The following is a 27,101-nucleotide window of genomic DNA, read 5'->3' as shown; positions in this document are numbered from 1 at the left end:
ATACAATTCGACTTATATCCACCCTTATTCACCTCACAAATTATTCGTCATATTTCTCTGCCGAGAAAAGCACCGTTGAACTTTTATCGCTGTGTCAATTAGAAACAGAGATACTTTTCTAACGACCCAATACCAACGGTGGAATACGTCGAAACGCGCGTCGATTATACATTTCCACGCTGTACAAGAAGAAGCGAATTAACCCGACCAAGCAGATAAATCAAGCCACGGAATCACTTGTCGGTTGCGGTGAAAATATAATAATCGAGCACCGTTCGACGAAGTAAAAGCGTCGATTAATCGACGTTTTTGTTGCTCGTGCATACTTTCACGGAGATCCAGCCCCGACAGAGAGACGAAATTTTTGCAAAACCGATCGACACCGCATTTTCCATTCTCCGTGGACATTCTGTTACTGTCCTCTCTGTGTAGAAGCGAAATCGCGAGAGAGTAGGTATACACGGGGATCCGTCGAATTGAAAATCAGTAAAACCGCCGGAGAGCACACACAGTGACGTACCAAGAGAGTGGGGAGCACCAGCTGACTGGTCTCTCGGTGAAACTGTCTCGTCGTATGCTGCACGCCGTTGCTTTGACAGTGTTATATCAACCTCCGGCAGAGTGAAGTCGCGTTCTCTCCCTCTCTCTCTCTTCATTCGATAAATCTCTCTTTAAAAGTTGAGAGAAACTCGATACGTCGAGAGAGAGCTCTCTGTTCGAATAGAAAATTCGCGTTCCGAAGGAGATGTGCAACGGAAGAGCATCGTTTATGACAGTTTTTCAAGTTTCGAAGGGGAAAAGTCAAGGGAGAAAAGATCGCGAGTGAATACGAGAAAAGCAGACGATAGAGAGGAAGTGAAGAGGAACCTTCGGCTCGGTTTCTTCCTTTTCTCTTCGTCATCTGGAACCGAACGAAAAATTCTCCCAGGACACCCGGCGAGAGGAGATAAAAGGAGCAATCTAACAGCCACATCAGACACAACGGAATCTTTATTGAGACATTCTACGAATTTGTGCCGCGTGTTGTGAGTGATAAAACCTTATCGGCCCGGGCGGCTAAACTCCGAGACCTATTCGTGGACACAGCATCGTTTCGAAAAACCATCTACCTCTCCCGCCCTGGCGAAAGGGTTGCCTCTTCCTGGATAACCGGAAGTGGCTATTAACCGACGAAGGGAGAACAATGTCGACACTCGAGAACAGCTTCCCTTGAAACTCTCGCTCTCTTTCTCTCTTAGGTTCTTCAAGATAATCATTCGGCTCGTTGAGTCATGCTTTGCCTTCTTGCGCTCTGTCGAAAGGTAAATAAACTTTTCTTCTGGTTCGTTACGCGTCTGGACAGAAGGTTGTGCGCTGCTTTCGCGAAGATGAAGAACGCGCACCTCGCTAACAGTCATTACGCGCGAATTACAGGAATTGCTACAAATTGCAATAATCGCGGTGGATAATGGTGCGCGGCTTGGCGAAAGAGAAAAAAGCGATTTCAGGTCGCGCTGATTATTATTTCTGCGAGTCGTTTTCGTATCTTCTCGTTGGTATTTGAAAACTGGGATTAAAACCAGCGAGTAAATTATACGGTTGTGATCTAGTTATAGTTAAAAATTGTTTTCATTTTTTTCCTACAATTGCCACGAGAATTCGATGAAATAGACGACATTCTCGTTATTTAGGTCTCTGCTGCATCAACGAATAATAACATATTTTATCAGTCGGTAGAATGTTGTATAAACATTGGTGTATTATTATACGTGATAAAGTGCGGAATATTGGCAACGGAGAAGCAATACGATCATATCGTTCTGTATTTTCGAGTAAGTCGAGGAGATCAGAAAAGCTGGAAATTTGAATATTCGATGGAATAAGAATCGAATTGAAACTCTATCTTGAAACATATTGAACAATTTCTAAATAATGTTCTAAATAAATTCCTGCTTTTTTAAACGATATACACAATCTGATTTATAAAATTCGAAAGGAAGTTTATTACAATTTAAAAATTAAATTATACTTAAGCACGAATTACTAATATTTATCATTATTTTAAAAAGTATACTTCTTTGAAAATGAATAATATTCAAAATGATATTTGTAATTAACGAAGTGTTTACGATACAACTTAGCATTTGCTGGATGATAAAAGAAATAATACGAAAATCTATTCTAATTAAAATTCAACGATAATATTTCGAAAAGAGACAGATGCAAAATTATACTTTACTGTATATTTTGGATGATATTTCAACCTGTACCAAAAACACTGGACGATAATTTTATCTATGTACGCTGTTGCATCGTGCTCAAGAGAAGTTATCAGTAATTGCCTGTAACTGACAAATGCAGTAGAATACAACGTAACAGCCAAGCAATAAGACATTGACTCGTACACTTCGTCTTAATTATATCAAAACAATAATTCAGAAACGATATGGAAAGAATAAAAACCGCGATATTTCTCAACTTTCCTCAAACACTCTACACAAATACCCCGAAAAATTGCTAAATCCCTCCACGTGTAATCGTTTCGCAAACACCAAACGACCGTTCGATTCAAGTAATCGAAAAGGCGCGAACAAATTTTTACCCCTTCCGTTATTTGGACGAGATATCTCACATGTCGTTCGTTTGACGCTTCGGATGAGATATCTCCTGTCTCTGCTTTTCAATATTTGCAACTCGATGTCGCTTTGGGCGAGGTATCCTGTCTCTGCTTATCAATATTCTTCCCAAGATTGTTTCACGCAAAAGAAACACCAAGAAAATTTCTTTTCTCAAAGTCTAACATCGTTCTCATTCAGGGAAGAGATTTCTACCCCTACTCTTCGAACGAGAAACGTCTCGCGTCCCGATGAGAAGATACACGAGACATCTCGTCGAAAGCGTGAAACGAACGACACCGAGTCGCGGGATATCTCGTTGAAAGAGCGGAACCGGTAGAAATTTGTTCGCTTGATATTTCTTTCACGGATGCGAAAGGGTTAACGATCGATTTCTCGGCGCGAGGCAGGGGTGGAAATAGGACGGCACGAACGGATTGTTTGTTTTCGCTAAATTATGTATGAATTATTCTGTCGTTGCGAGTGCTCTTGTATCATGTGTACGAGATCATTTCCGCGTGGAAGTGAAGTGCGTATCAGTCTCTCGAAGAGACGAGGAGGGCTATTATGCCGAGCTGAGTACCGAGAGGGAACGAGAGAGAGAAATCTCTACGCCAGATGCACACACACGGGGCGCTGCTTTCACGTTGAAAAACTTTTTTATCGGACGGACAAAGGAAACCGCGAAACTCGAGGAGAGCGTAATAAATTCGCGCGAGGCTGCGTGACGGCTCAATTTCATACTAACGTCCCCGACGATGTCGATTTGCCAGACGATTTTCCACCTTACATTGCCTACCGGAACTTAACGAAGATAAAACCTGGAGAATTTCTCGCGTGCACACACGCACGCGCCACTGCATCAAGGAAATCGCGTATTCTTCTCTCCTTTCTTCCGCACGGGTTATCGCTAATTATTTCTAATTGCGCGCAGACTCGTTTCATTTCTGCCGTTTTTTCCGTATCACTTAAAACGTTCAACGCGATTATCTCGTTTCCTTTCTCTCTCTCTCTCTCTCTCTCTCTCGCGCGCTCTCTTTCCTCCGATTCTGCTTTCGCACCGGAAGTCGAAAGCGTGCGTCCAAGATCGTTGCGTGCAGACATTTTTTCCCGACGAATAACAGACACCTTTTGCTGCAGGCTTGCGAAACTGATCTACGCTTTCGTCGTTGCTCTATTTTATCTTGCTACACCTGAAATAATATTCAGTTGTTTGATAATGTATGAGAGAAGTGAGGAAAATATTGGGCAAGTGTGGAACGTTTGAGAAAGGAACGAAAATTTAGCAGAAATTCGATTAATTTTCTTAACAATTTATTATCAATTTGTTATAATATACAAATAAGAGCAATCGAATGATTTTCTGTGATATTTTATTTATTTTTGCATAAATATTTGTAGATATTCCCAGTTACTATTTATATTACGCATCGTTTAAATCTAATTGTCCACGTAATACGGAAAAAAGGAAGATTAGTGTCAGATAAACTGCTCGTGAAATTGCATAAACCAGAGATATCGCTGCTATAACATTATACACTGCTGCATAACTGTTTTTCTGATTTTATTCAATCTATCTGCACCTTTCGCGAAGTTTACCGACCACAGGCCTCTAGTTGCCCAAAGAAGCAGGTATCACGAACACCTCGACTATTGAATATCTCGAATAAAAACGATCGGATTGAACTTCTCCTACCTCAAGAGCAATTTGCATCAAGAGATTGCTTAACACAGCTATAATTACGACACTTGATACTGTTATAAAAAAGCGTTACGAAAGAAAGAAGTAAGAAGAAAAACGGTGAAAGTAGAGTCACGCTGGACGTAGAATCTAGTGCATGAAATAAGAACTTCTACGTAGCTCTTTTTGCACCGACGAGTATTAAATTAATATGGAGAAAGAGCCTCGATATCACCTAACCGATGAATTTTGACAAAATTTTGCGCACAGCTGGAGAATATTGAGAAAATATTGGACATCTAATTTTTCGTAAGCTATTTAGCTGGATATTCGTGTGTAGTGAAATCATTCTCCAAAGTGGGACACTGAATGATTATTAATTAGAATAACTGGAAAGTCGGAGCTAAAATCGAGCAAAATGTTAAATACGAATTTTGCGTGGTTTTTCACGAGCAATAACCTGAATGAAAATTGTGCAATATCACGGATGACATCGCCATAATTGAAAATGTCACATTTTTGGAAATATTTTCTATATGACAGTATTTTCTACATTTTTCCCCCAATTTCTAAAAATTGCCATCAAGTCAGGAATACAGTATTTTTATTTAATTTCATTTGGAATTTTTCTAATGAAATTCTGCAACGCGATTTCGTTCGACTTATCATGGAGTTTGACTAATCAATTTGCTATTCTCCGATTTCTCGTGAGAAATCCGTCACGATTCGCATTTAACATTTTTCTCCATCTCAATTCAATTTCCACTTAGTATATCCTCAAACTGTACTCACACGTTAACTATTCTCAAATTTTGATCAAAACGAGCGTTTAGCCGCCTTTTTCTGCTTTGTTCTCTGTGAATTTACGGGCGGCGACACGTTATCAGATTATCGAGACGCTTTACTCGTAATCAGGTCGACCCTACCTGTCGGCCAATTTTAACAAGTAGGTCATCGGCTCGTTCGTGGGATTTGAAAACGTGGAACCGTGGATATCCCGTCGACGAAGAATCTCGACGATCTATCGACCTTTCGCGCGTGTTCACGCTTCCTGTTTCATTACACACGCGTGTAACTGAATTTGAAAACACGCAGGTGTTTCTCGCAAAAGAAGAGCTCCTCCTTCGCGTCTCGCCGGCGGAACTCGTTCGTTACGTGTCGATTCTGATTAAATTCCGCGAATCTGTTCGCCTGATTGAAAAAAAAAAACATTAATCCTTTGTGGAAACGCGTCGCGTCACTTGCTCGGTACATTTCATCGATTCCGAATGCTGCAGTTCACGACTCCAAATGGAACGCGCTATTGTTCGAATATTTGTCGGTCGACTAACGGAACCGGAAGTACAGTAAGCCGTAACGCGTGTAAAAAAGAATTTCTTTTAATTGCGTATTATTAAGGACGCGATTCGGAGGAAACGCTCGGTTAATTATGTACGTCTGCACACAATGGTGTTACCTGAGATAATCAAGTTCGAATAAATTTCTCCAAGCGTATCAAGCGAGGATATTTCCTAATGCAGATGCGAAATATTGCACACGCGATGGGAAATTTTAATTGGTACGGTATTTGTAAAAAAAAAATTACCGTCTCTATTTGACAGTTTCCTGTGAATTTCTCCGCACAAATTAGCGATCGGCCTAACCGAATGTTCAAATATCGTTGCACAAATTTCGAGGCTGTTGTTCCGCTCGAAGAATCGGCGAAATTAGAATACTAGAACGCGAATCGTGAAATCGTTGCTTCGCTTTTCGATTCGGGGGAACCGAAGTGTTTGTCAGCGAAACTGGATCAAAGTAACAAGTACACGGGAGAGGAGAGAGAGAGAGGGCGAAGATTTTGTTCGCCTGGGATTATAGCAACACGTATTTCATTCGAATAGAAGGAGCCTGCAAACGAATGGCTGTGAATAGAAATTTCAAGAAGCGACGAAACTCTGTACCTTGTTTTCGCGTAACTCAGCCTGAATATTTCTCAATTTCACGTTGTACACAGTTGCAAGTAGTGCATACTCGAAACCGGTATCGATTTTGACCGTGTAACAGTGCCAACGAGCTGTAGTTATTCATTTACAGACCTAACTACGGAGAATTTCATCGATCGAATTCCGATGGACTGTTGTTGTACCAGGTGTAAATTGATTTGCAGAACGGAACCGCATATTGGCGCATTCTTGGTCAATAACCTTGACCCAACGGAGCATTCGGAGATCTTAAGGCTGCAACGTTTAATGAAATATCAATTGCTTGCATTTTTTAGCAATACTTCCAGGCATCATTTTTTATAGCTTTTTGTATATTTGTAAATTGGCTCGACTCTTCGTATACACGTATAACTTTTAATTTAGTCCGTTTCCATTTAGATATATTATTTACATTTTTAAGTTATTCAAATCAAATTAAATTTTTTAACTTTTTCAAATATAATTCCCTATATTTGTGCGAATTCTCTTTCGAGAAGGTACATAGCTGATCTCAGTTCCACCTGTAGGTTTAGAAAGAATTTTCGAAAGCTTGTCTCGATATATCAGATTTTTCAAATGTTAATTTAAAATTGAATTTCAAATACGTCTCTTTCCAAGAACGAAACACTCGGTAACAACTTTCCTTCACACTGATTCGTCGTGACACGCGCAATACGTAGCTCGCGAAACAGCGAAACAGTGCCAGATCCAGCAATTGTAATTGTAAACGAAGATTTCGTGTATTTGACTAAAGTGCGAGCAGTCTGCATCGAGGTATTACTTTGTTTAAATACCGTAGACACTTTAATATGGCTAACCATGAGAACAAGCATTAACATCCTTCTATGGGGTATCGCGAATAGGCGGATGTGGCGTGATCACGTGTGTGGAAAGCACTATCACACGTGTATGGCTCGGCCACCGTGACGTAATGCTGTTTATCGTAAGAAAATGAAGGAGGATATTAAATACACAACGGAGGCGAACGAATCCAAGTTGAAATTAGAAAAAAAAAGAATTGAAATGCAATCGCGTATTCTAGCCAATTACCGGTAGTTTTTATCGATATTCATTTCTCGTACGAATTGGAAAACGAAGCAAAGGAAAATTACGTTCCACCCGTTGTTACGTTTGATAAATTGCAAAATATCACGAAACATACACGAACTACTTTCTCGTACGATTCCTATTTCAGAAAGAGAAAATTCTCTTCTTCGCCTGTCAAAATGTCGATCGACCGTTGCCAACTAATCACAATCGTTCTGTAACGGTTCTCCTTTTCTTTGTTTGCTTCATTTGTAATCAAGCGCACATGCAGAGAGGTTTGTCAAAGCGAACGTGTATACGAGCAGAGGGGAATTTTGCTCGGAGGTTTCCTGTCTTCGTCCGGGATATGACGATATCCCCCTTGCTTGGCCAGTAGCGTAAGCAACCATAAAAATATCCGGGATGCGTGCGATTCCTCACGCGGCCAACGAAAACCGAGTAACAGATTACACAATAACCGGGACTTACCTAAGAGCAACTTTATTTTCGACGTAATTGCGAAATATCACTTTGACGTTAATTAAATATTTCAGAGGTTCTCGTAGGTTCGCGGGATTACTTGTTTATACGCATCGTAGTTTTTGGAATGCAGAAAAAAAATAGAAAAAATGTATTTAACATGTGTGTCATATTTGCACAATTAATCGTTCAATAAGTGCAATCTTTTGAAATTATTTTCTTTCACTTTTCATATTACGTTACGCTTTTTATTACGGCGAAAACGTCAGTTACGGTATTATAGATAACGGGAAACTAATTTCTGTACGCGTAGGAAATAATTAAGAAAAAAATAAAATTGATCATTTTTGGCACGTCCAGTCGAGAAACATTCTAATTTCCAAAATTGTCAAGAAAAATGTACGATAATTTGGAAAAATTCGTGAAATTCCTTCACAAATCGTACAACAACACAATGAACCGCGTTACCTTCTAATTAAGCGCGCGAATGCACACTTTCCCCACACGTTCGCGTTCCGATCCATCCTGCACTCAGAAGGAACATTCTCCCTTATGTTCGAGTAATTAAAAAGTCTCGTATGACGACAGACTCCTCCGGATTGTCGTTCTCTTTCACATGATTGCCATACGATATGGAAAATAAGCGTATCGCGTGAGAGACTTTCACGTCTACGGTATTTTCCTTCGGCGTCACGCGACCCAAGTATATATCGAGACACGAAATAGGAACTCGAAACCTCGTTGAATCGATTACGTGCATCCACGTGCGAAGAGTGGAAAGAACGAAGCCGAATAAGGAAAGAAAAAATAAAGAAGAGAAGCGGGGAAGAGAAAAGAACAGATTACAACCATTGAATCTCCAGAATGATCTATCTTCTTGCTATAGAAACACGTGCATCGACACACGTGTCCTTTTTCATTCGACCTATAGCAGTAGAAGTCTCGGAGTAACGAGCGTCCAATGAAAGCTCTCTCGAGCTAATTCTCTGTTGTGACAAAGCCACCAAAGTCGCTTCTGTGCCGTACCGTTCTTTGTCACTCTACCCGGTGGGACCTGAATCGTGATTACACGGATCTTCGTTGAGAAAAATGGGGAACACCATGTCTGTCGGAAAAATCCGTCTGACTGTCTCTACAGACACACGATTCTATTCTCTTCTAGAGAAATATCGACGGGAAAAAAAGAAGTTTCTGATGTACCGGAGCGAGGTTGGAACACGCGACAAAATATCGCTATCGCCCATGTTTTATATCGGGAAACTTCCAATAGAACGACGAATACAGTAATATACCTGTTGGAAACGTCAATTCCAATTTTCCGTTATCATTTCACAGACCGTCCAAATATGTTTCTAGTTTTCCAGCGACTTTTCAAATACCGCTATTCCCGGATAACATCGGAAATCTGTAAGGCTCGTTCTTTCGGATCGTCGTGTTTTATAACGCAACAACTGATCCGGTCGACGAATAAATTCGTTTCAATGATTCCCGCCGGTATAAGTGGTTTATGGAGCGAACAGGATGGCGCAATTAATACGATTAATTGAGGTAATTAATTGGTCACGGTTAATCGATACATCGCTACGGGAGTATGTTGACGATAATGCAATGTTAATTGGTAGAAGTGCCTAAAATTTCCTTGTTTTTTAACAGACTATAGGTGGTTGTTGATGGTGACACGTGTTTTCATGACGTTCAATTTGAGAGTTTATTAATGCTTACATGAAAGGTGCGGTATAACACGAGGTCCGGTCATTTCCTCTTTCCATCGTTGCCGCTTTAATTAATTCGCTTCGTTCTTAAGGAGGGCAGGGCCACTGGAAAATAGCACGATGTGCATAAAGCTTTTGTGTGATGCATGCGGACCGGATTAATTGTTAACTCGTAACTTTTTTTAATTTTTTAACTTTTGCAAAGTTCCCCTTGGTTACTTCGCAATGTCCTCGTTCGAGATAAAAAAAACTTAATAGGAAGAAAATAAAGGGACTGATAAGACAAAAATATCGTAATAGTTAACAGACGTTGTCTAAAATTACATTGTTAAAATAATCTTCGATGGAATAATGAAAACTTGAGAATTTCGTTTGAAAAGGAATTTTCTCTGTTTTATTTTTTTGTTACGTTAATCTTGATACTAGAACGTGACAATTATTATTATTCGGATACCGCAGACGACACAATGGTAAGCTATATCTGTGGCCTAAAAAAGTTTCCAGCGACATTAGGTGGTTTAAAGTTTCAGTGACTTGATACGAATGAGTCAAACGGACTTTATTTCTGTTTGAACAGCGGCACAGTGATCAACGTCATAGGTCAATTAATTACTTTTTTTTCAAACGTGATAGTTCCAACTTGACACGTTCCAGAGATACGCTTTTCAAGATAGCTTTTTTCGAAGCATCCAAGATTAAAATAGAAAAGTTACACGTACCACGATATTTCTCTTTGATGTAGAGGATATTACGCAAGCGACGATACAACCGCGAAAGTGGCGTTTCAACATGAAAAACTAAACGGAAAATGTGATAATCTAATGATCAGGAGAATATGGTAGTTTCCACTTCAATTTCTTCTATTATTTATTCTTCAAATCTAATCGCTCAGCAACCAACAGAAAGGTACTTTCATGCTCCACATCTCCAAACAAGCTACACCAATTTTCTATAGGTTGTAAAAATAAATAAAGAAGAAATTTCTCTTATCAGCGTGTAAGAACATCGAACCAAGATAACCAGCAATGTTACTTACATCACGACCTGATACTTATCACTTTCAAACACAACCGTCAATTGTTAGAACAATTCTCTCTATTTACAAGAAGCAGTACTTCGACCTACTCCATTCGATTCTCTCGTAAGCCAAGTCTGATAAACATTCGCAGAAAACACGGACACCGTTCCAGCGAAAGAAATTACGCGGCGTCCGCTGAACAAAGGACACGATTTACAGCATCGGAATCGTACAACCTCTTGGCCTCCCTCTTAAGAGCCTGCAAACTTGGAAAGTTTCCTCGGCAAAACCTATGTGTATCGACTATTTTCCTCTCTCTCTCCGGAGCAGACGAGACGGAGCTTTTCTTCCGCGCCGTGCACTTTCAGTCCCAGTTTCGACTTAATGGACGCATAAGTTTTTAACACGACGTGCACGTCCCCGGTGGCCCTGATTCTCGACGTGTTCCGCAATTAATTTGCCCAGGTTGTTAAAGGAGGACACCAAGCCGTGCATGGTATAAGCTAGCCCGGTTTAGAGATCGGCCAGGAGACGAGCCCGTGTGTTACCATATCGCGCGATAGACGTGTCCAACGCATTGGGGATGCGTGGATATATGTGGTGCTCGCTGGTATTTAAGCCGCGTACGTATATACACACGATTGCCTTATTAAGCACGCACATTGCTGCTTGCGTGCCGCTCGCGAGCAGACTCGCGCTTAACCGTTTGAGTGCCAACATCGTATTCGACATCGGAAACTGTCACCGCATCGGGCCACCAAGTGTAAGCACAACTTAAATGAATTTAACACAGGATAGGGTATTAACCAAAAATGTATCAAAGTGTAGTGATAAGCGACTGCTGAATACTTCGGTGTCCGTCTCGCTCGACGGCTATTTCCAGAGTGTCCTCTCCGCGTCGTATTCCGCGTTGCTCCGAAAAACCGTTGGAGCCCCCTCGTTCGACTTTCCGGGGAAAAGGGCTTAGTTTATGGCACCCTCAGGTACCCGCGCGCTTTCTCTTCCTGGGTTACAAAGCCACTTCGCCGCCGGAATCTCGCATTTCTTACACAAGTGTAAATTTTATTCTATTTCTTGTAATCTGTCTATTTTTTTTTTTTTTTGTAAATTTTATTCTATTTCTTGTAATCTGTCTATTTTTTTTTTTTTTTGATAAAAAATTGAACAAAAATCGTATTCAGTGTTCGAAAGGAAATTTTTGTAATTTTTCGACATCAAATGAAAGAAGCGTGACTTTTCGGTGAGATTTCGGACACTCGAACGGTGAAGCACACGGTTCATGTACTTCTTCGTGTTCTATAAGAGCTGAGAATAAGAAGCATCGTTAACGATATACCGAAACATGTCGGGAATTCGATGGCGTTTGGAAACTGCGTGATTCCTGGTCGTTTGAATGGACGAACTGGCCGGCTCGATCCGATTTTGTCCCCGCTTTGCGTGGCTCCCCGTTGCTGTTCAGATCTGAACGGTATTCGCGTACATACCGCGATAATGCTCGGTGTAATCAGCGCGTCGCGATCGCTGGATTAATCCTTTTGAGGTATTTCGCTGCTCGACTTTTTTGGGGTAGAATGATACGAGAGAAACACGCGTTTGCTCCTTCTTTTGTTTGACTATTGACTGTTTCAAAATTTTGTCTGTAAATAACGGAAAGATAAAAAAGATTCTGGTTTGTGTAAATTTGAGTTGAGAGAAAAGTTCAACCAGCTTTTGCTATCTTCCTTCGTTTTCTTCCATTCGGCAAATTTTATTGGACACTCTATTAGACAGTTTAACTCTTTCCTTCTTAATTCAGAAGACGACAAGCGCGAAGTGGGCAAAAACTATCCAAGTAGCAATTCTCCCAATAACGAGGGACAGAAAGAATAAGATAAAAAGTGAGAGTTCAATTGTGACAAAGCTTGGACGGTACCAAGTACATACCACGTGGATTGTAATCGCGTAAACGTAATCGGCGGGGAGAGTTAGCCTGACGAATGTCGGTTCTACTGTCGTCGCAGCGACGAAAATTAAGGTTGATCGAAGGAAAGGGGAGCTCGAGAGAGGCGTATCGGGGGTCATGGTGGGAGGTAGCGAGGGTCTCAATTGATTTGCTGGAATTGATGCACAAAAAGGCCTTTAATAGGCGTCGATTATCTTCGCCCACGGTTTCCGACGATTATCCAATCGTGCACTTGATAGAGGTGCAAAAATCTCGACACCGCGACGATATTTAAACGGCCGCACCACGGAAACCGACGTCGTTTCGTCGCCTCTGAGATCAGCTTATAAAAGTCGTACGATTATCAGTGCGATAGATGTCACGGACGAAGAAGGGCGTATGTAATAACGACGTGACTCGATTGTTTCACGCGAAATTTCATTACGTCAGGCGAGAACCCCCTTGGTTTTCAACGTGTAGGGTGATTGACGTCATTAATGTGTAAGCGTGTGCGCGTGCGTATAAATTATTTAAAATACACCGTGGTCGTATCGATTTAATTAATATTGTTAAAAGGTTTTACTTGAACGCGTCAGATGTTGTCGCAGGTAACTGGCGCTGTTTGCGTTTATTTTTGCGATAACGAATGCTACGGAATATCTATGTGGTTTTAGCTGAGGATGAGTAATAAATATGTTGGGTATAGGTAGTCATTGCAGCTGTGATTTTTATACGAATCAACGCATGCTGCTTTAAAAAAGCAGTATCGTAAATAGAAAATGTTTTCTATGATCGTCTCTTTCGAATTTTTTCGAGGTCACCGGTAATTTTTGCCGAAAAGCATGTTACGATGCATTCAAATATGTCTAGCTTCTAACCACGAGGTGACACTGAATATTGGAAAAATAATTAAGTTCTGAGACAATGTAAGGGTGGCATATGCACTTCCTTTTCGTGTTACAAATGCTCACAGTGATGTCCATTGGCGGCGACGCACTGTCTAAAACGAGAAACCACGTATTGCGATGCTCTTTCAATTGCTTCTGACGTTACACCAGCATAAGCTGTAATTATGCGATTCTTCGTCTTCCGGAGCGGTGGGTTCCTGTCGGTAAATCACGTCAGAACCAATTGAAAGAGCACGACAATAGTATTTCTTCGAGTGAACTTAAAAAAATTAGACAAAAATGATCTTACAAAAATTTTCTATTCACGATACTATTCTTCTAAATATTTGAAATATTTCCGATTTCGTTAAAAATAAAGAGTTATTTAAGTGTTCAGTTTTAGTCGAGACACTCTCTATCGTAAACGCTATTTTTGTATCTGAAAAGAACGAAACTGAATTAACAATTTAAACGAAGTATTTTCTCGAGAATTTCTTTCAGCCAAACAAGCTTTCAATGAATCCGCTAGTTTTGCATTTCAAAAGAGTTATGTGGCTTTGAAAACGGTACCTAGTCACGAGTACTTTAATTTCTCTTTTAACTTTGCATGCGCAAATGGAAAGAAAGATTTCGTGGTATGGAATGCAAGAACGTACATTCGCGATACACTAACGGAGAACATTTGCAGATAAGAGTCGTTCCACCGTGTGTAGTATATACGTGAAATGGTGAATGTATATGGGGGTTTGCATAGCGCAGAGTAGCTAGCGTAATGTCAGCAGCGATTACTGCTTTATCAGAAAAATGGAAGAAAATCCCGACAGTTATCCACGTCGTTGACTGCTCCTTCAATGTCCAATAGATAGTACGGGCTAATTCTCTCTTGACACGGAATTTCCTTGAAGCAAATAACGACCTCGTCGCATCTTCTCTGAACGTGTCATGCCGCACAGCTCTACGAGATTGTGCGATACGACGATGTTAAAGTACGAGCTTCCGTTTATATCGCTGTGAAAGATCATGAAAAATAGCGACACTTTCAGGTATCCTATACAAAAAGAACGATTATAGTTGCGTGTATGTTTCGTGATATTTTTCAAATTAGACGTGTTACCTACTTTCGATGGTTTGTTCTTTCAATTTTATTTCGCGCGATGAACGAAACGTTTCAAACATTAAATAAAGTAATATTTTCGGATTTCTTGGGAATTTTTTCATCTTTTGTTTATTTAATATTTGCAAAGAATTTTAAACGAGGGAACATGTTTTTTTCTTTAATTGTTGTAACGTTTTCTGACGGAAAAATAGCGTTCCTCGAAAAGTATCTACATAAAAGAATGAAAAATTCACCGATTTCTATTATTCTTATATTACACCAATCGCGAGGAATCCTAAACTAATAAAGAAAAATCACAGATACGGTGCTCTCAATCCCAAACACGTCTCTTTCGATAAAACTAGAGCGAAAATAGGCAGAACTCAATGTGATCTGTTTCATCAATTCTCAGTTTTAACAAGGATACCTATTATAAAATATTTAATAATTCCTTCGTTTCATTATGACACAAATAATTATTTTTATTATACGAAGGTACTAAATTACTTCTGAAAAACACACGTTTTCAACATTTTTCCAGGCCTTCCCTACCGGTACAAATAGAATTTTCCGTGTCTGACGAATCATCCTGAAAGTATCATAATTTCCAACAAAAATATTTGCCGTTTCAAAGAGGTTTCAGTGGTTTATAAATGGCTTGTCGTTTCAATGTCATTCGTTTACCCCACGAACGTTAACCCACAAAGGTGCTGACCCAAGTGTTCCCGGCATAAACATTAACGCGATTGATTTTCGGTAACTCGGTCAACCTCGACGATATTGTTCACCCTTTCGAGTTTCGTCTTGACCGTCACTGGCAATCCGTTGGTCTGGCGACAAAAAAAAAAAAAAAGGAAAAAGGCATATACCCCCTCACGGTTCAGTTGGCCACGAGTTCCCGAGAATTTCTAAATTTATAGTCGCATTTCGAAATACGAGCCTGTGTTATAGCCACGCCAATATACTAGCCGCAAAAACCGAAATATTCCGAAATATTTGCAATTTAGATAAAGAGTTCGGAAGCAGATTGATTAACCCTGAAAATTTAATTTATGCAAAAATTCGACGATACTTTCAACAGGTATTGAAAGTGACAAAAAGATTTTGCAACGATAAATAATAATCACCTTCTACTTTTTTTTCAAACGAAGTTATTAATTTTAAAAGAGGCTCGTGGAGAATAATTATTTGGTATAAATGTCGTTTCAAAGCGTGCTCCCTTTCAAAGTTGTTAAGCATTTGCGTACGGTATATGTTTGAACTATTTTCAAATTCTTCTCGACGAATCTTCTAGCATTTAAATTGGATATTTACTTATTCGTCGTTTAAGTGGTTTATTTATCACCTCGACTCTCTTTCATATTCTTTTACCTACCGGCGCACACGTTCTATTTTGCATACTTATGTTCGTGTTTGCATTCTAGAAGATTATGCAGTTTCGAAAACGTTCAAAAGTCGAAGTTACGACGAAGATAAACATAATAATGAAATGCTTAGAAGTTGTGAGCTGCTTGTATTTAAAAACTATGTTCAATTGTAACAAAGTATATTTCGGTTTAATTCGTAATAACTCGTCAACTATTTATCGGACGTATTGTGCGTGGAAAGTTTATTAAAATATCGATGAAAAATATCGTGTACCGTTAACTACGGTAAAAGAGATTAAAATGTCGATTATCGTGCGCTACGTTTATTCAAAAACAAACCAGGAACTAAATAGAATTTCGTTTAATCTAATATTGTACGTGAACTATACATCGAACAAACTGGACATTGGAATTTAGAATCTATAAACGAAATTACTTACATTGAGGTTTGAATAATTTTTTATATTCGAAAATTAAATTAAATTATAATTTGGCGAATGTTACCTTGTTTCTCTTATTAATCAATCACAATGTATAAACATTATCTGCCCCATATAGTATCTAATTTTCTTTTCAACGCTGAATCTGAATTTTTAAATCATGTCAACTCTAAAAAAATCAATTTTTAACCTTTGCAAGGCTCCTCGGAGTTTTCACAAAATAATGTGCCCATTGTCGCGCAGTTGGTATTCGGAGAAATCTCGAGGGAGTTGATAAGACGTTGCGACTGCATGGTCAAATTACAAAGAAAAATAAAATTAGACGCGGTATGCGGTCGAATTAAACCAACTCGTTATTATTTCTTTTCGTTTCGTTCCCACTTCCGCGTTCCTTTGAATTTTTTCTTCGAGTGTTATCAATTTTAATTCATAAAATTCCCGAGATATCGGTCTGTGCTAATTTAAAATATCTTTACCAACCATGTACGCCGTTGCGAAATAATCTATTTCGCAAATTTGAAGCGTTTTTCTACGTTTTTCATTTTCTTGCTTTTGTTTCTTCAACTAACCCACAGTGTCCCGAGTAGTTGGACCATGATTACAATTTTTTATATGTTTATTCTAAAAAAAAAGTACTATAATTTCTGCGTTACTGAACATTTCTACTGTAATTTCATTTAATATACTGCATCATAAGCAAAACCCTCTGCTGTTTGTTCAATTAATTCTAGCCGAAATTCCACTTTTAACCCCTTAACGCTCACATGTTGTGGTTGTATTACACGTGATAATAAGTAAAAAGGAATAATGATAATTTGATCAACGGTCTCTTATTAAATCTCGCAATAAATTCTCACGTACTCTCTAATATCAATAACAACGCGGTTCTACTGTTTTTACTCCCTGTTTCTCTGTATGATCCGCTCGTTTTCCAAATCTCGAGACGATTCCACAAACACACTACATTCACGCCATCACTCGCAACATATTATTAAACCAATTCCACACATGTTTCTCAACTCGATATGTCAGAAATGATAAATTTAGCTTCCTTTTCATTATTTACAATGCTGTAACTTACATTTTTGCCACAGATTAGAGAAGATCACGCAATGTGGAAAGTGAAAAAATAACGACAGACGACTTATTGTGCACTTGTGATACACGGTTTAAAGGGTTAAAAGAAGCGGTCCATTCCCAAATTTACCCTTCTCGCAACCCAAGTCTGAACCGAAAAATCCTCGCAACACCCTACCTAAAAACTGTTCGAAAACGTCGAGCGGCTGTAAATAGTAGCAGTAGCGTCACCCAGAGGGTAAATCAGCGAACTACCCCATTGATTTTTCGCGCGAACGTGCCGCCGCCGCCACTGTCGTTTACCAAATAAGGAGAGGTCTCGAACCGCGCCACTACACAACGCAACCCCCTGTGAACAGCAACATGGCCGTCCGTTGAATGACAGTTGTTGCACTCGGTTCGCGTACTTGTTGACCATCCACGGGCTTCGACGTGCACCCGTCAGCGTCATGTATTCGCGTTGCCGCGCGCGATCACGCCGACTCCACTTCACGGTGAGTTTCACAGAGAAACTCCTTCAACGTTTCAACGAGAGATCATCGTACGTGCCGTTAAATCACCGTTCCTTTTTTCTCTCTCGAGACGTTCTCACATAAGAATCCAACGACCTGCAACTTTACACACAGTCTTCTACACACTCTCACCTGGATGCATCCGCCGGTCGGTGAATTCTTCCTTCTTTGTGTTTCTATCTCGACCGAAAACGCGTGGCGCGAGGAGGAACTGGTTATCGTGAATTCAGATGGTTCGTAGAAGTTTGTTTGTGCGATTAACACGGTGAACTCACGTCTCGTTTGCTCGAGTAATCGTGTTTCGTTTGTCCTGACGAGATGCGGAAGCAATGATTCTCGCGTGTTGTCCACTGTGATAACATTTCGCCGATTTCGGATACGCTTCTGCGTCGAATCATCCATGGAATTTTCAACGTAAACATTTATTCTATCCCCGTGTCGGTTCCGAGTTATTTTCGATTTCGCTCGATATTCGTCGGGATAAGAGTGTGATCGATCCAGATGGAATTGTGGGGGGAAAAAGGACGACAGAGGTGGTTTACCGTGGAGTATTTTTACACGGACCGTTTGGAGGATGAACGAACTGATTCCGGTGAGAATCATTGGTTAATTGGCGAACGTGCGTACGAATTCAGCGTGACGAGAGAAGTTCGTTAACGGGACACGCAGTTTTCTGCTAAAAATAACGGAGACATTCACCGGTACATTGGAATACCTCGGTGCACAATTTTAGATCTAGCAAACTCGATCGTTGTCCTCCTCTCACGTGGTTACAAACTTTCACCGACTTTCCTGTGTTTATCGCGAACTTTATCAGTTTCAGGCATCGTCGATTACGAGATACATTACGAGATAATGGAGTTCCTTTTATTCGGTGCAACTGTTGCTGATAACAACTGCATTCCGAGAGTGAAACGAACTGATTACCGCTTACAAGCAATGCTTATAATGTTCTCTAGTTATGTCACCGGCTAACAAACCAGTTTCTCTGCTAATTTCAAGTTATCTTTATCTGGCTCTCAGTTTCTAATTGCTCTGCCTTCCAAAACTAGAATTTCTTCACCTTTTGCAGTCTCGAGGGAAAAAACATTCCCGTCCTACTCTGAATCGCTAATAATTTTTCCAATCTAAAATACACAACGCGTGTCTCGCAAGTTCCAATTAATACATTTACAAAAATTCTTGTAAAACTGTCGAAACGCTACTTTAAAAGTGACGAAAAGGAGGATGTTGAAAAAGTGCCAAATTTGCACCCCTTCGGGCACCTAAAATTTTAACGAGGCATCGTTCCACAAGTCCTAAGGTATCACAAACGCATTTATAGCAAATGTGATAGAAAAGTTATAAAAAAGATGGATGAAGAAAGGCGAGTTGAAACTTTCTGACTTCAAACGGTCCTAACTTCGATACGAATGCACGAAATGAAAGAATTCGAACGCTATTTTACAAAGGCCTGTAAAAACACATTGCTCGAATCGTTAATTAAAGGTCGTAGAATTGTCCCGATTCGCGTGGAAGAGAGTCCTTGAAATCCTCGGTAGATCCAGGTGAGGTCAGCATAGATCAGCTTCGCCGGTTGGAATTAACAGAGAAGGTTCATCCCTCGTTGACGAGTTCGCAGAATTCATTCTCGTTCCGCGGTCTCGATATGAACACGGTCTAATGTGCATGTGCATACACGCGTCATTTGTCTGGAATTAACAGTTCGACATGTATACCAGGCGCGGATCGGCTTAGGGATCGAGCCAGAAATTCTAATTCTCCTCTGCCTCGGAGCAGTGACGATGCGAACTCCGTCCGCCTAGGCCAACTCCGCTCGACTCTGACTTTTAGGCGATCAGTTTTGGCACTCGTTCGAGCCTCCTTGTTCTCGCGGTGTCCATCGACGTGTCTTCCTAAAGAGCATTCTCGATCCCCGCGATATGTACTCCGCGTTCGAATAAACTTTTCTATCGAGAAACTTCGAGTCTGCAACGTTTTCTCCGACATACGTTCTGTGTCGCTACTTTCTAACTATTGTCGCTTCTATAGATAAGTGAAATAATTAATCGAAAGAGAAAAGTGTCGTTTGTTGGACTGACGAAATAGTGTTATTATTCTGTGCTTTTTTAAAAATCAGCTGTTTCGTGTGACACTCTTTTTACACGTGAATCTGTTTGTCTCTCGAAATATAGATACCTTTCATGTTGTAAATAATACTGGGTGAAAGGAAGCCTCAGACCGAAGATGGGCAAGCTTTTGAGTCTTCTGGCTCGAGACGAGTCTACCTGTTGCCAGAAAGTCTATCAAAAGTACGACGTCTTTTTGGATTTCGAGAGTAAGTTTGACAAGCACACTTGTGCGGAAATCTTCCCTTTTAACGCTCCCTTTTAGTTCTTACTTGTTGCATCCTTCAAACGTGTTGCAGAGTGTTTTACGTAGGATAATGTTTTTCATCGAATTTTCAGACGCACAACCATCCGACTTGGAGAGGGAAACCTTCGAAGCGGTGCAGAGAGTTTTGAAAAATTCAGAATCTATCCTAGAGGAGATTCAATGTTACAAAGGGGCCGGGAAAGAAATCAGAGAGGCGATTTCGGCGCCTACGGAAGAGTGTCAACGGAAAGCCTATCTGACCGTTGCCCCCTTGGTCGCGAAGCTGAAAAGATTCTATGAATTTTCATTGGAACTCGGTGAGTATTAATTTTTTTGCATACCCTTTGTACTCCTCCGCTCTCACGTGCAATATTTTTCATAAACCTTCACGTCAGCTCCTTAAATTTATTTATGAAATCCCATATTTAACCGAGTGTAACGTTCGACGATGAAAAATTCGAATTTTTCGAAACAGCGTGACGGTAAAATGATCGAGTTAGATTCGAGATAAAATTTGCGATACTACAGATTCTTCTGACAAATGAAAGAAATGCATATTCGTTTTAATTTGTACAAGTCGTATTCTTCGAAATTTTGATGCTTGATTAAAAAAGTCCACGGATTGTAAACAACGAATTCCTATCTAAAGAAGGATGTATTGTGCGATTATTTTTCATCGAAACAAAAGGTTTCATTTCCAATCCTCGAAATAATTCTTTCGCGTTTGCATGGAGAAATCAATTTGCCCCCCCATCTACCTTCAATTACGATGTCATTCGGCGGAGGCAAACAAAAATGCAAGAACTTAAACGTCGATATTGGTTCAGCGCAACGAAACGCTGTGTGGATTATTGTTTAGCCTGAATATTCCCGTACACACAAGTGATTGGAAATCCAATATTGTTGCACAGACACAAGCAGAAACTTGGACCGCTTATAAACTTCAGACGCATTTATTGCCTTTATTTTGCATAACGTAGCAGCCAGCCAAGCGGAATGAAAATGTCCGCTAGCTCGTAAACTATATAATACAGAAAGTAAATTGCCCCCGGCCAGGTTCTTTCCCCTTGGTTCCCATAACTGTGTGTGTTAGACACAGAAACTTAATTAGAAGAAGAATGAGAAATGTGATAAATTTCACTGACTTTCACGTCGCTTTTCAAACTTGTACATTCTTCTCTCGGCAATGAAAATACTGGTACGCTTTCCAATTGCACGAGCATAAACGTCTGAGATATGAACATAAATTAACCGATGCTAATGCATGTGGGTAAAGAGGAACATCGAAGATGCGACGATTCGTTTCTGTTGAAATTAAGTGGGAACTAGTGCCGTTCAATTTCACGTGTAAATGTGCAAGAATTTCTCCACGATTCAGTTTTTCTTCTTAATATTCGTGTAATTGAATAATTTGCAAGAATTTCACTACGATTCGATTTTTCTCCTTGATATTCCTACGATTAAATAATTTCAACTCTCCCGATGATGCTTCTCGAAGACATTACGAACGATTCACAGTTTCCCGAAGTACCAAATTTCTTTGCCGTGCGAACAAAGAGAAATATAAACGAAACAAAAGAATCTTTACCTAAAAGATCAGCGTTTCCTTCTTTTCTAGAAAAGGTAGTGCCGAAAATATTGGGTCAACTATGTTCCGGGAACATCTCGCCGACCCAACATCTCGAGACCCAGCAGGCTTTGGTGAAACAGCTGGCGGAAATTCTGGAGTTCGTCTTGAAATTCGACGAGCACAAGATGAAGACACCCGCCATTCAGAACGACTTCAGTTATTATCGAAGGACGTTGACCAGAGCATCCCTGGCGCGACAGGAGAACGCTGAGAAGGATCTCGTAGTCGGGAACGAGCTGGCCAACCGAATGTCCTTGTTCTACGCCAACGCGACACCCATGCTTCGCGTTCTGAGTCACGCGACCATTACTTTCTTGATGGACGTAAGTGGTATTGCTTCCCTTCTTTGTACTCTCTCCTACTTTTCCGCTAGCTGCTCGACAATTATCGATCCTACCGGATGTCAATCGACGGCGGTGGTCGCTGGGAATTCCGGTTGAATAGTGTCGCTTTATGTTTCACGATTTCTGTTCAGCGAAACAATTACACCGTCGAGTGCTCTTCGACGGAGTCTAGTGTTTTTCTTTGTATCGATTTATATCATTGTTGTCATTCTGTAGCTTTCCGTTGTACTTTCTAGCTTGGACGAAGATTTGACTGATATTTTATTTAAAGCGCCGGACACTCTTGATACTTTATTTTGGAGATGCACTGCTCGCGGAGCAGATTGTTTTGAATAATAGTAAAAGAATTGACCATTGACATTAAATAAATATAAAATTATGCGTGCAATAAATGAAACATTAGAAGATATTAAAAACGCTTGAAATTTTCATTCAATTGTATTTCAGTTGTAGCTTTAACTTTAGCTTAAATCTGACGATTGCAAAACAAATTGCGTATAATATTTGCACCTGTTTTTATTTAACGCGCTATTGAAGCAATCGGGGCTACAATACGTAGTGATTAAGAAATCGTATGTGAATACTAAGTCAAGGCTAAAATGTGCAGTGATTAAGAAATCGCAAGATAAAGGGTTAATACGCGTACAATAAAAGTGTCAATGGAAAATGTCACTTATTTATATATTTCACGTGCTCTTATTAGCAACATTTAAATAATATCAGAAAATACACGATTTGCAAATTAGCATGTTATCAAACGAAGTACGTTGCTTTCAGAAAATTAACAACTCTAAAAATTCCGTTTAACACGTTTGAACTACCTTCAATTTTCCACGTTCGCTTATTAAAGATTAAACGTCTCGCTGTGTCGAAAGAATCGCCAGAAGTGCATTGTTCAGAACGTTATTTCACGCGAGCAAAGAAATTCCAGTAACTCTCGAGCTTTGTCACTTTGAAATCGTCCAACCTACTTTCGAAGTCGTCGCTGTTTCCGGGAATAAACGAGCAAGAACTAAATAAAATCGACGGTGAAAGAGGATGTAAAGGGTTTTTACGAGACCTTTGAAAGTGAATTTACTTCGGTGATAGCGAATAGACGGTATTGACGTGAAAAACCCATTTTTCCACGGAACGTGCGTAGAGAGACGACTCTCTATTCTACTCCGCCGTACATTGTCCGACGTAATTAATAACTGACTTTTCATTTTTCATCGAAGACGTTTCTGTTTAGCGGGAGACAAAAGGCGGTTACGTTTTATTCTGCATAAATATCGAATATTCATTAACGGCACGAAACAGCGGTGTAACGCGAACAAAATAGGTTGATATAAATAATGACGCGCACTGAGGCAGAAAATTAAAAGCTGTTATGCGAAGTGATTCAGGGTAAAACAGTTCTCGGAACATTTACCAGCATAATGGATAGCAGATCCATTTGAATCGGATATGTGTACACGTGTATTTTAATTGGAACCATCGAACTAAATTTTAGGCACCAAATTTGAAGGGAAGTTCGTTTCCTGAGATTTATGTTTCCGTGTTTGAATCATGAATTGTTTGCAACATTCGCAAAAATTGAGGGTGTCTTAGGAAAATAATAGAATAATATTTATGGAGTATCAGGGATATTCGTAATTGAACGTGTTAGATTTGACTAGCTGCTTCTGAAAGGAATTTTTAACAAATGCCAGAAAATTTCAAAGGAGAATTCGACAATAATTTAGAACAAGTTTCTTTAAAATAAAATATGAAAGTTAAATATTATTTATTATCATTGAAATACTAAATATTACTATTGAAATATTAAGTATTATTACTGAACTATCAAATATTAAAATATTATTTATCACGATTGATATTGTACGAAGCGCGTGATTATGCGCGGCATTAAATTTGCAATTCTACATGTTTGCTTCAGAACGAAGACATAGCACGCGAGAACATCACGGAAACCCTTGGTACCATGGCCAAGGTTTGCCTGCGCATGTTAGAAAATCCGTAAGTAAAGCCATTGATCTGACGATTCGTAAGAAAGAACCTTTACGTTGTCTGAACAGAGAGATTTCTAAAAAAAAAAAGAAAGAAAGAAAAACAAATTGCAGCAGTTTAAGCCAAGATATATCATTGTTCTCAGCAATCTACTGGCGCAATTCCAACGAGAGGAAACTCAACTCTTTGTTCTGAGAGTGATGGTAGGGTTAGTGATCCTTTATGATCACGTTCATCCGCAAGGTGCCTTCGTTAAAGGTTCGAATGTCGATGTAAGTATAGATCGTATCTATAAAATACCAATTAACAATTTCAGAATTGATCGATCGATTAGAAATACTTTAATACTTGCTTCCTTACCACGCGATTCTAACAATTGAAATTCATCGTACATCGTTGAATTTGTTTCGACATCAGCCATAATGTTACGATGTCACATATATGATGCTATTTAAAATAATACTGTCATCCTGCAAGTAACCTCGGAGATAACGTCAGAGAATACATTTGTTATTTGATATTTTCTTCTGTATTCAAACCTAGCACAGATATTCGGGTAGAGCGTTCTTTATGAATCATCCTCTGCAAACACAAGTTATTTAAACATCGATTAGAAAAATGTACTCGTGTGAAAAATAGCGATAACGAAATTTGCTTTTAGGACGTTTCACGGCAGGCAATTTATGTAGTAGCGAATTAATCCTTTTATCGTCGGTCTTGCATTGGTAGAAACACTTGATGTTTAAAAATAGAGTACAGGTAGTAAATAATCGTTCACTTGTTCTTACGTTTTGTTATACCGCGAGAGCAGGTGCATTAGCGTTCGTAAATGTTTCATATTTGTATTAGAAGTCTTTGAAAAAGCACCTAACGACTGAATATTTTCCTACTTCTACTCGTACTTCTGCAACTTCGAATCTATTTCATCAGAAATTTCGAATTTCTCGAATACACACATTTTACTGAAAACCAAAAGCACCTAACGACCTAAGTTTATGTCACATTATTTTCCTATTTCTACTCATACGGTTGCAAATTTAAATCATCCGCATTCTAGATTATCTATTTTATCAGAAATTTCGAATTTTTATAATATACACATTTTACTGAAAACCAAAAGCACCTAAAGACCTAATATTTTCCTAATTCTACTCGTACTCATAGCTGTGGACTTTTGCAAATTCAAATCACTCGCATTCTAAATTATTTACTTTACTAAAAATTTCAAATTTCTGGAATATACACATTTTACCGAAAACCAAAAGCACCTAACGACTCATACTCATAGCTATGGACTTTTGCAAATTCAGATCACCCGCATTCTAGATTACCTATCTTATCAGAAATTTCGAATTTTTATAATATAAAAATTTTACAGAAAATCAAAAGCACCTAACGACCTAAGTTCACGTCACATTATTCTCCTATTGCTACTCATACTTCTACAAATTCAAATCATCCGCGTTCCAAATTATCTATTTTACCAGAAATTTCAAATTTCTATAACACACACATTTTACTGAGAAGCAAATATTGATCCAGGTTAAAGGCTGTGTAAAATTACTGAAGGATCAACCACCCTGCAAGAGCGAGGGTCTGCTAAACGCTCTTCGCTACACCACCAAGCATCTGAACGAGGAGAACACACCTAAGAATATCAAGAACCTGCTAGCAGCATGATTACCGAAGCAGCGCGGCTGCTGCATCAGAAGCTGAAACAGTTGGGTTGCTGATATTCAAGAAGCTGAACGAGCAACGTATCCGTTTCGCGTAGCGCGCCACAAGGACGTCGAAGATGATATCCTCGCGTTTCCACATGACCCAAGCAAAATCTCCTGTTCCTGATCGTGGTTGGGTGGTGGACCACTAAAAAAAAAAAACAAACAAAAACGTGTCTTTCGTAATCGAGTCTTATAGCTGCCCGAAAACTGCCGACTTCTACATTTTACCTTCTGACAAAAACCACAAAAAAAAAAGAAAAGAAACAAAAAAAAAAACAAGGTAGGGAAATTGTAGAAAGGCAAGGAAACGAGACGACTGAACATCGGAGGAATTGCTGAACTCGGTTTTGCAAGCGATGCCTTTATCGCAGTTGCGAGCCCGAGCATTTAGGAATTATCATTACGATATTACTATTCACACACTCTCTCATACCACGTTGATTATTATTGATCATCGCTAATCACACAGGTCACAGATTCTCACCTAAAAAAAGAAAAAAACATTTTGCCACCGTTTCTCACTGGAAAATCCGGCGCTCGAAGGACCATTGCTATTATTGCCACTATTATTGCGATTATTCACGTTCGTTCGAGTTCATTACCGTCACCAAAGTATTATTATTATTGCCCTGACTAACTAACGTCACCACGTGTACTAACATTGTATTCGCCTGCCCTAGCAGGGGGGAGGAAAGGGATCGAGTTAATTAGAGCATATCAGTAAGCATATTTAGGGTAATTTCGATGATTGCGAAGTGTTACGATCAGAGGTTTTAATAACGTTGTAAGATATTGTGCAGATCTTTAGCACTTGTTTTCTTTGTTGAAACGGTTGTCATCCGAGAGACGGGACGATCAAGAGAAATTGTTATAAATAAGTGGAGGCTGGAGATATCGAAAATCGAAACGCGACTCCTGCTTTTCTTACTTTCGTTATCGTCGACGAACTGTAATACACGCAGGTTGTGCCGGTGAAACACGATCTACATTTTCTCCTTTGTTTCAATTTTTTAACGATAACGCGAAACGTCGTTCGAAATCGTTAAAAATTAAATAGATGTATTTGGGTGTTCAAATGTTGCTGGAACATCCTGCGTTGTATGAATATGTTTCATTTCTTTTATTCCTCTTCTTACAGTTAAGGCGAATGTTTTCTTTTATTTTCTGTTTTTACGAAGAGAGTTTATCGTTGAAATATTTTCCTTTCTTTTTTCTATTTTTTACCTGTTTTATCGATTTTATTACGAATCTATCGTTGCAATATTTTCAAGGAGCGCGTTATTTATAGCG

The 27,101-nt window shown here is 39.5% G+C and overlaps 1 protein-coding gene across 1 annotated transcript; it reads left to right on the top strand.

Annotated features, from left to right (window-relative positions):
- The first annotated feature begins 1,245 nt into the window (after positions 1 to 1,245).
- Positions 1,246 to 26,657, top strand: LOC108576522 (protein FAM49B). The gene is made up of 7 exons (XM_017939533.1): positions 1,246 to 1,301; positions 19,947 to 20,089; positions 20,220 to 20,444; positions 21,746 to 22,080; positions 24,020 to 24,099; positions 24,236 to 24,362; positions 25,633 to 26,657. The coding sequence occupies exons 2-7, from the start codon at positions 19,999 to 20,001 to the stop codon at positions 25,768 to 25,770; spliced, it is 996 nt and encodes a 331-aa protein (XP_017795022.1). The 5' UTR covers positions 1,246 to 1,301; positions 19,947 to 19,998; the 3' UTR covers positions 25,771 to 26,657.
- Positions 26,658 to 27,101: the final 444 nt, after the last annotated feature.

Source organism: Habropoda laboriosa, unplaced genomic scaffold (genome assembly GCF_001263275.1).
Source record: "Habropoda laboriosa isolate 0110345459 unplaced genomic scaffold, ASM126327v1 scaffold411, whole genome shotgun sequence".
NCBI lineage: Eukaryota > Metazoa > Arthropoda > Insecta > Hymenoptera > Apidae > Habropoda > Habropoda laboriosa.
Note: the sequence above shows the minus strand (reverse complement) of the source record. Positions and strands in the feature narration are given on the sequence as shown.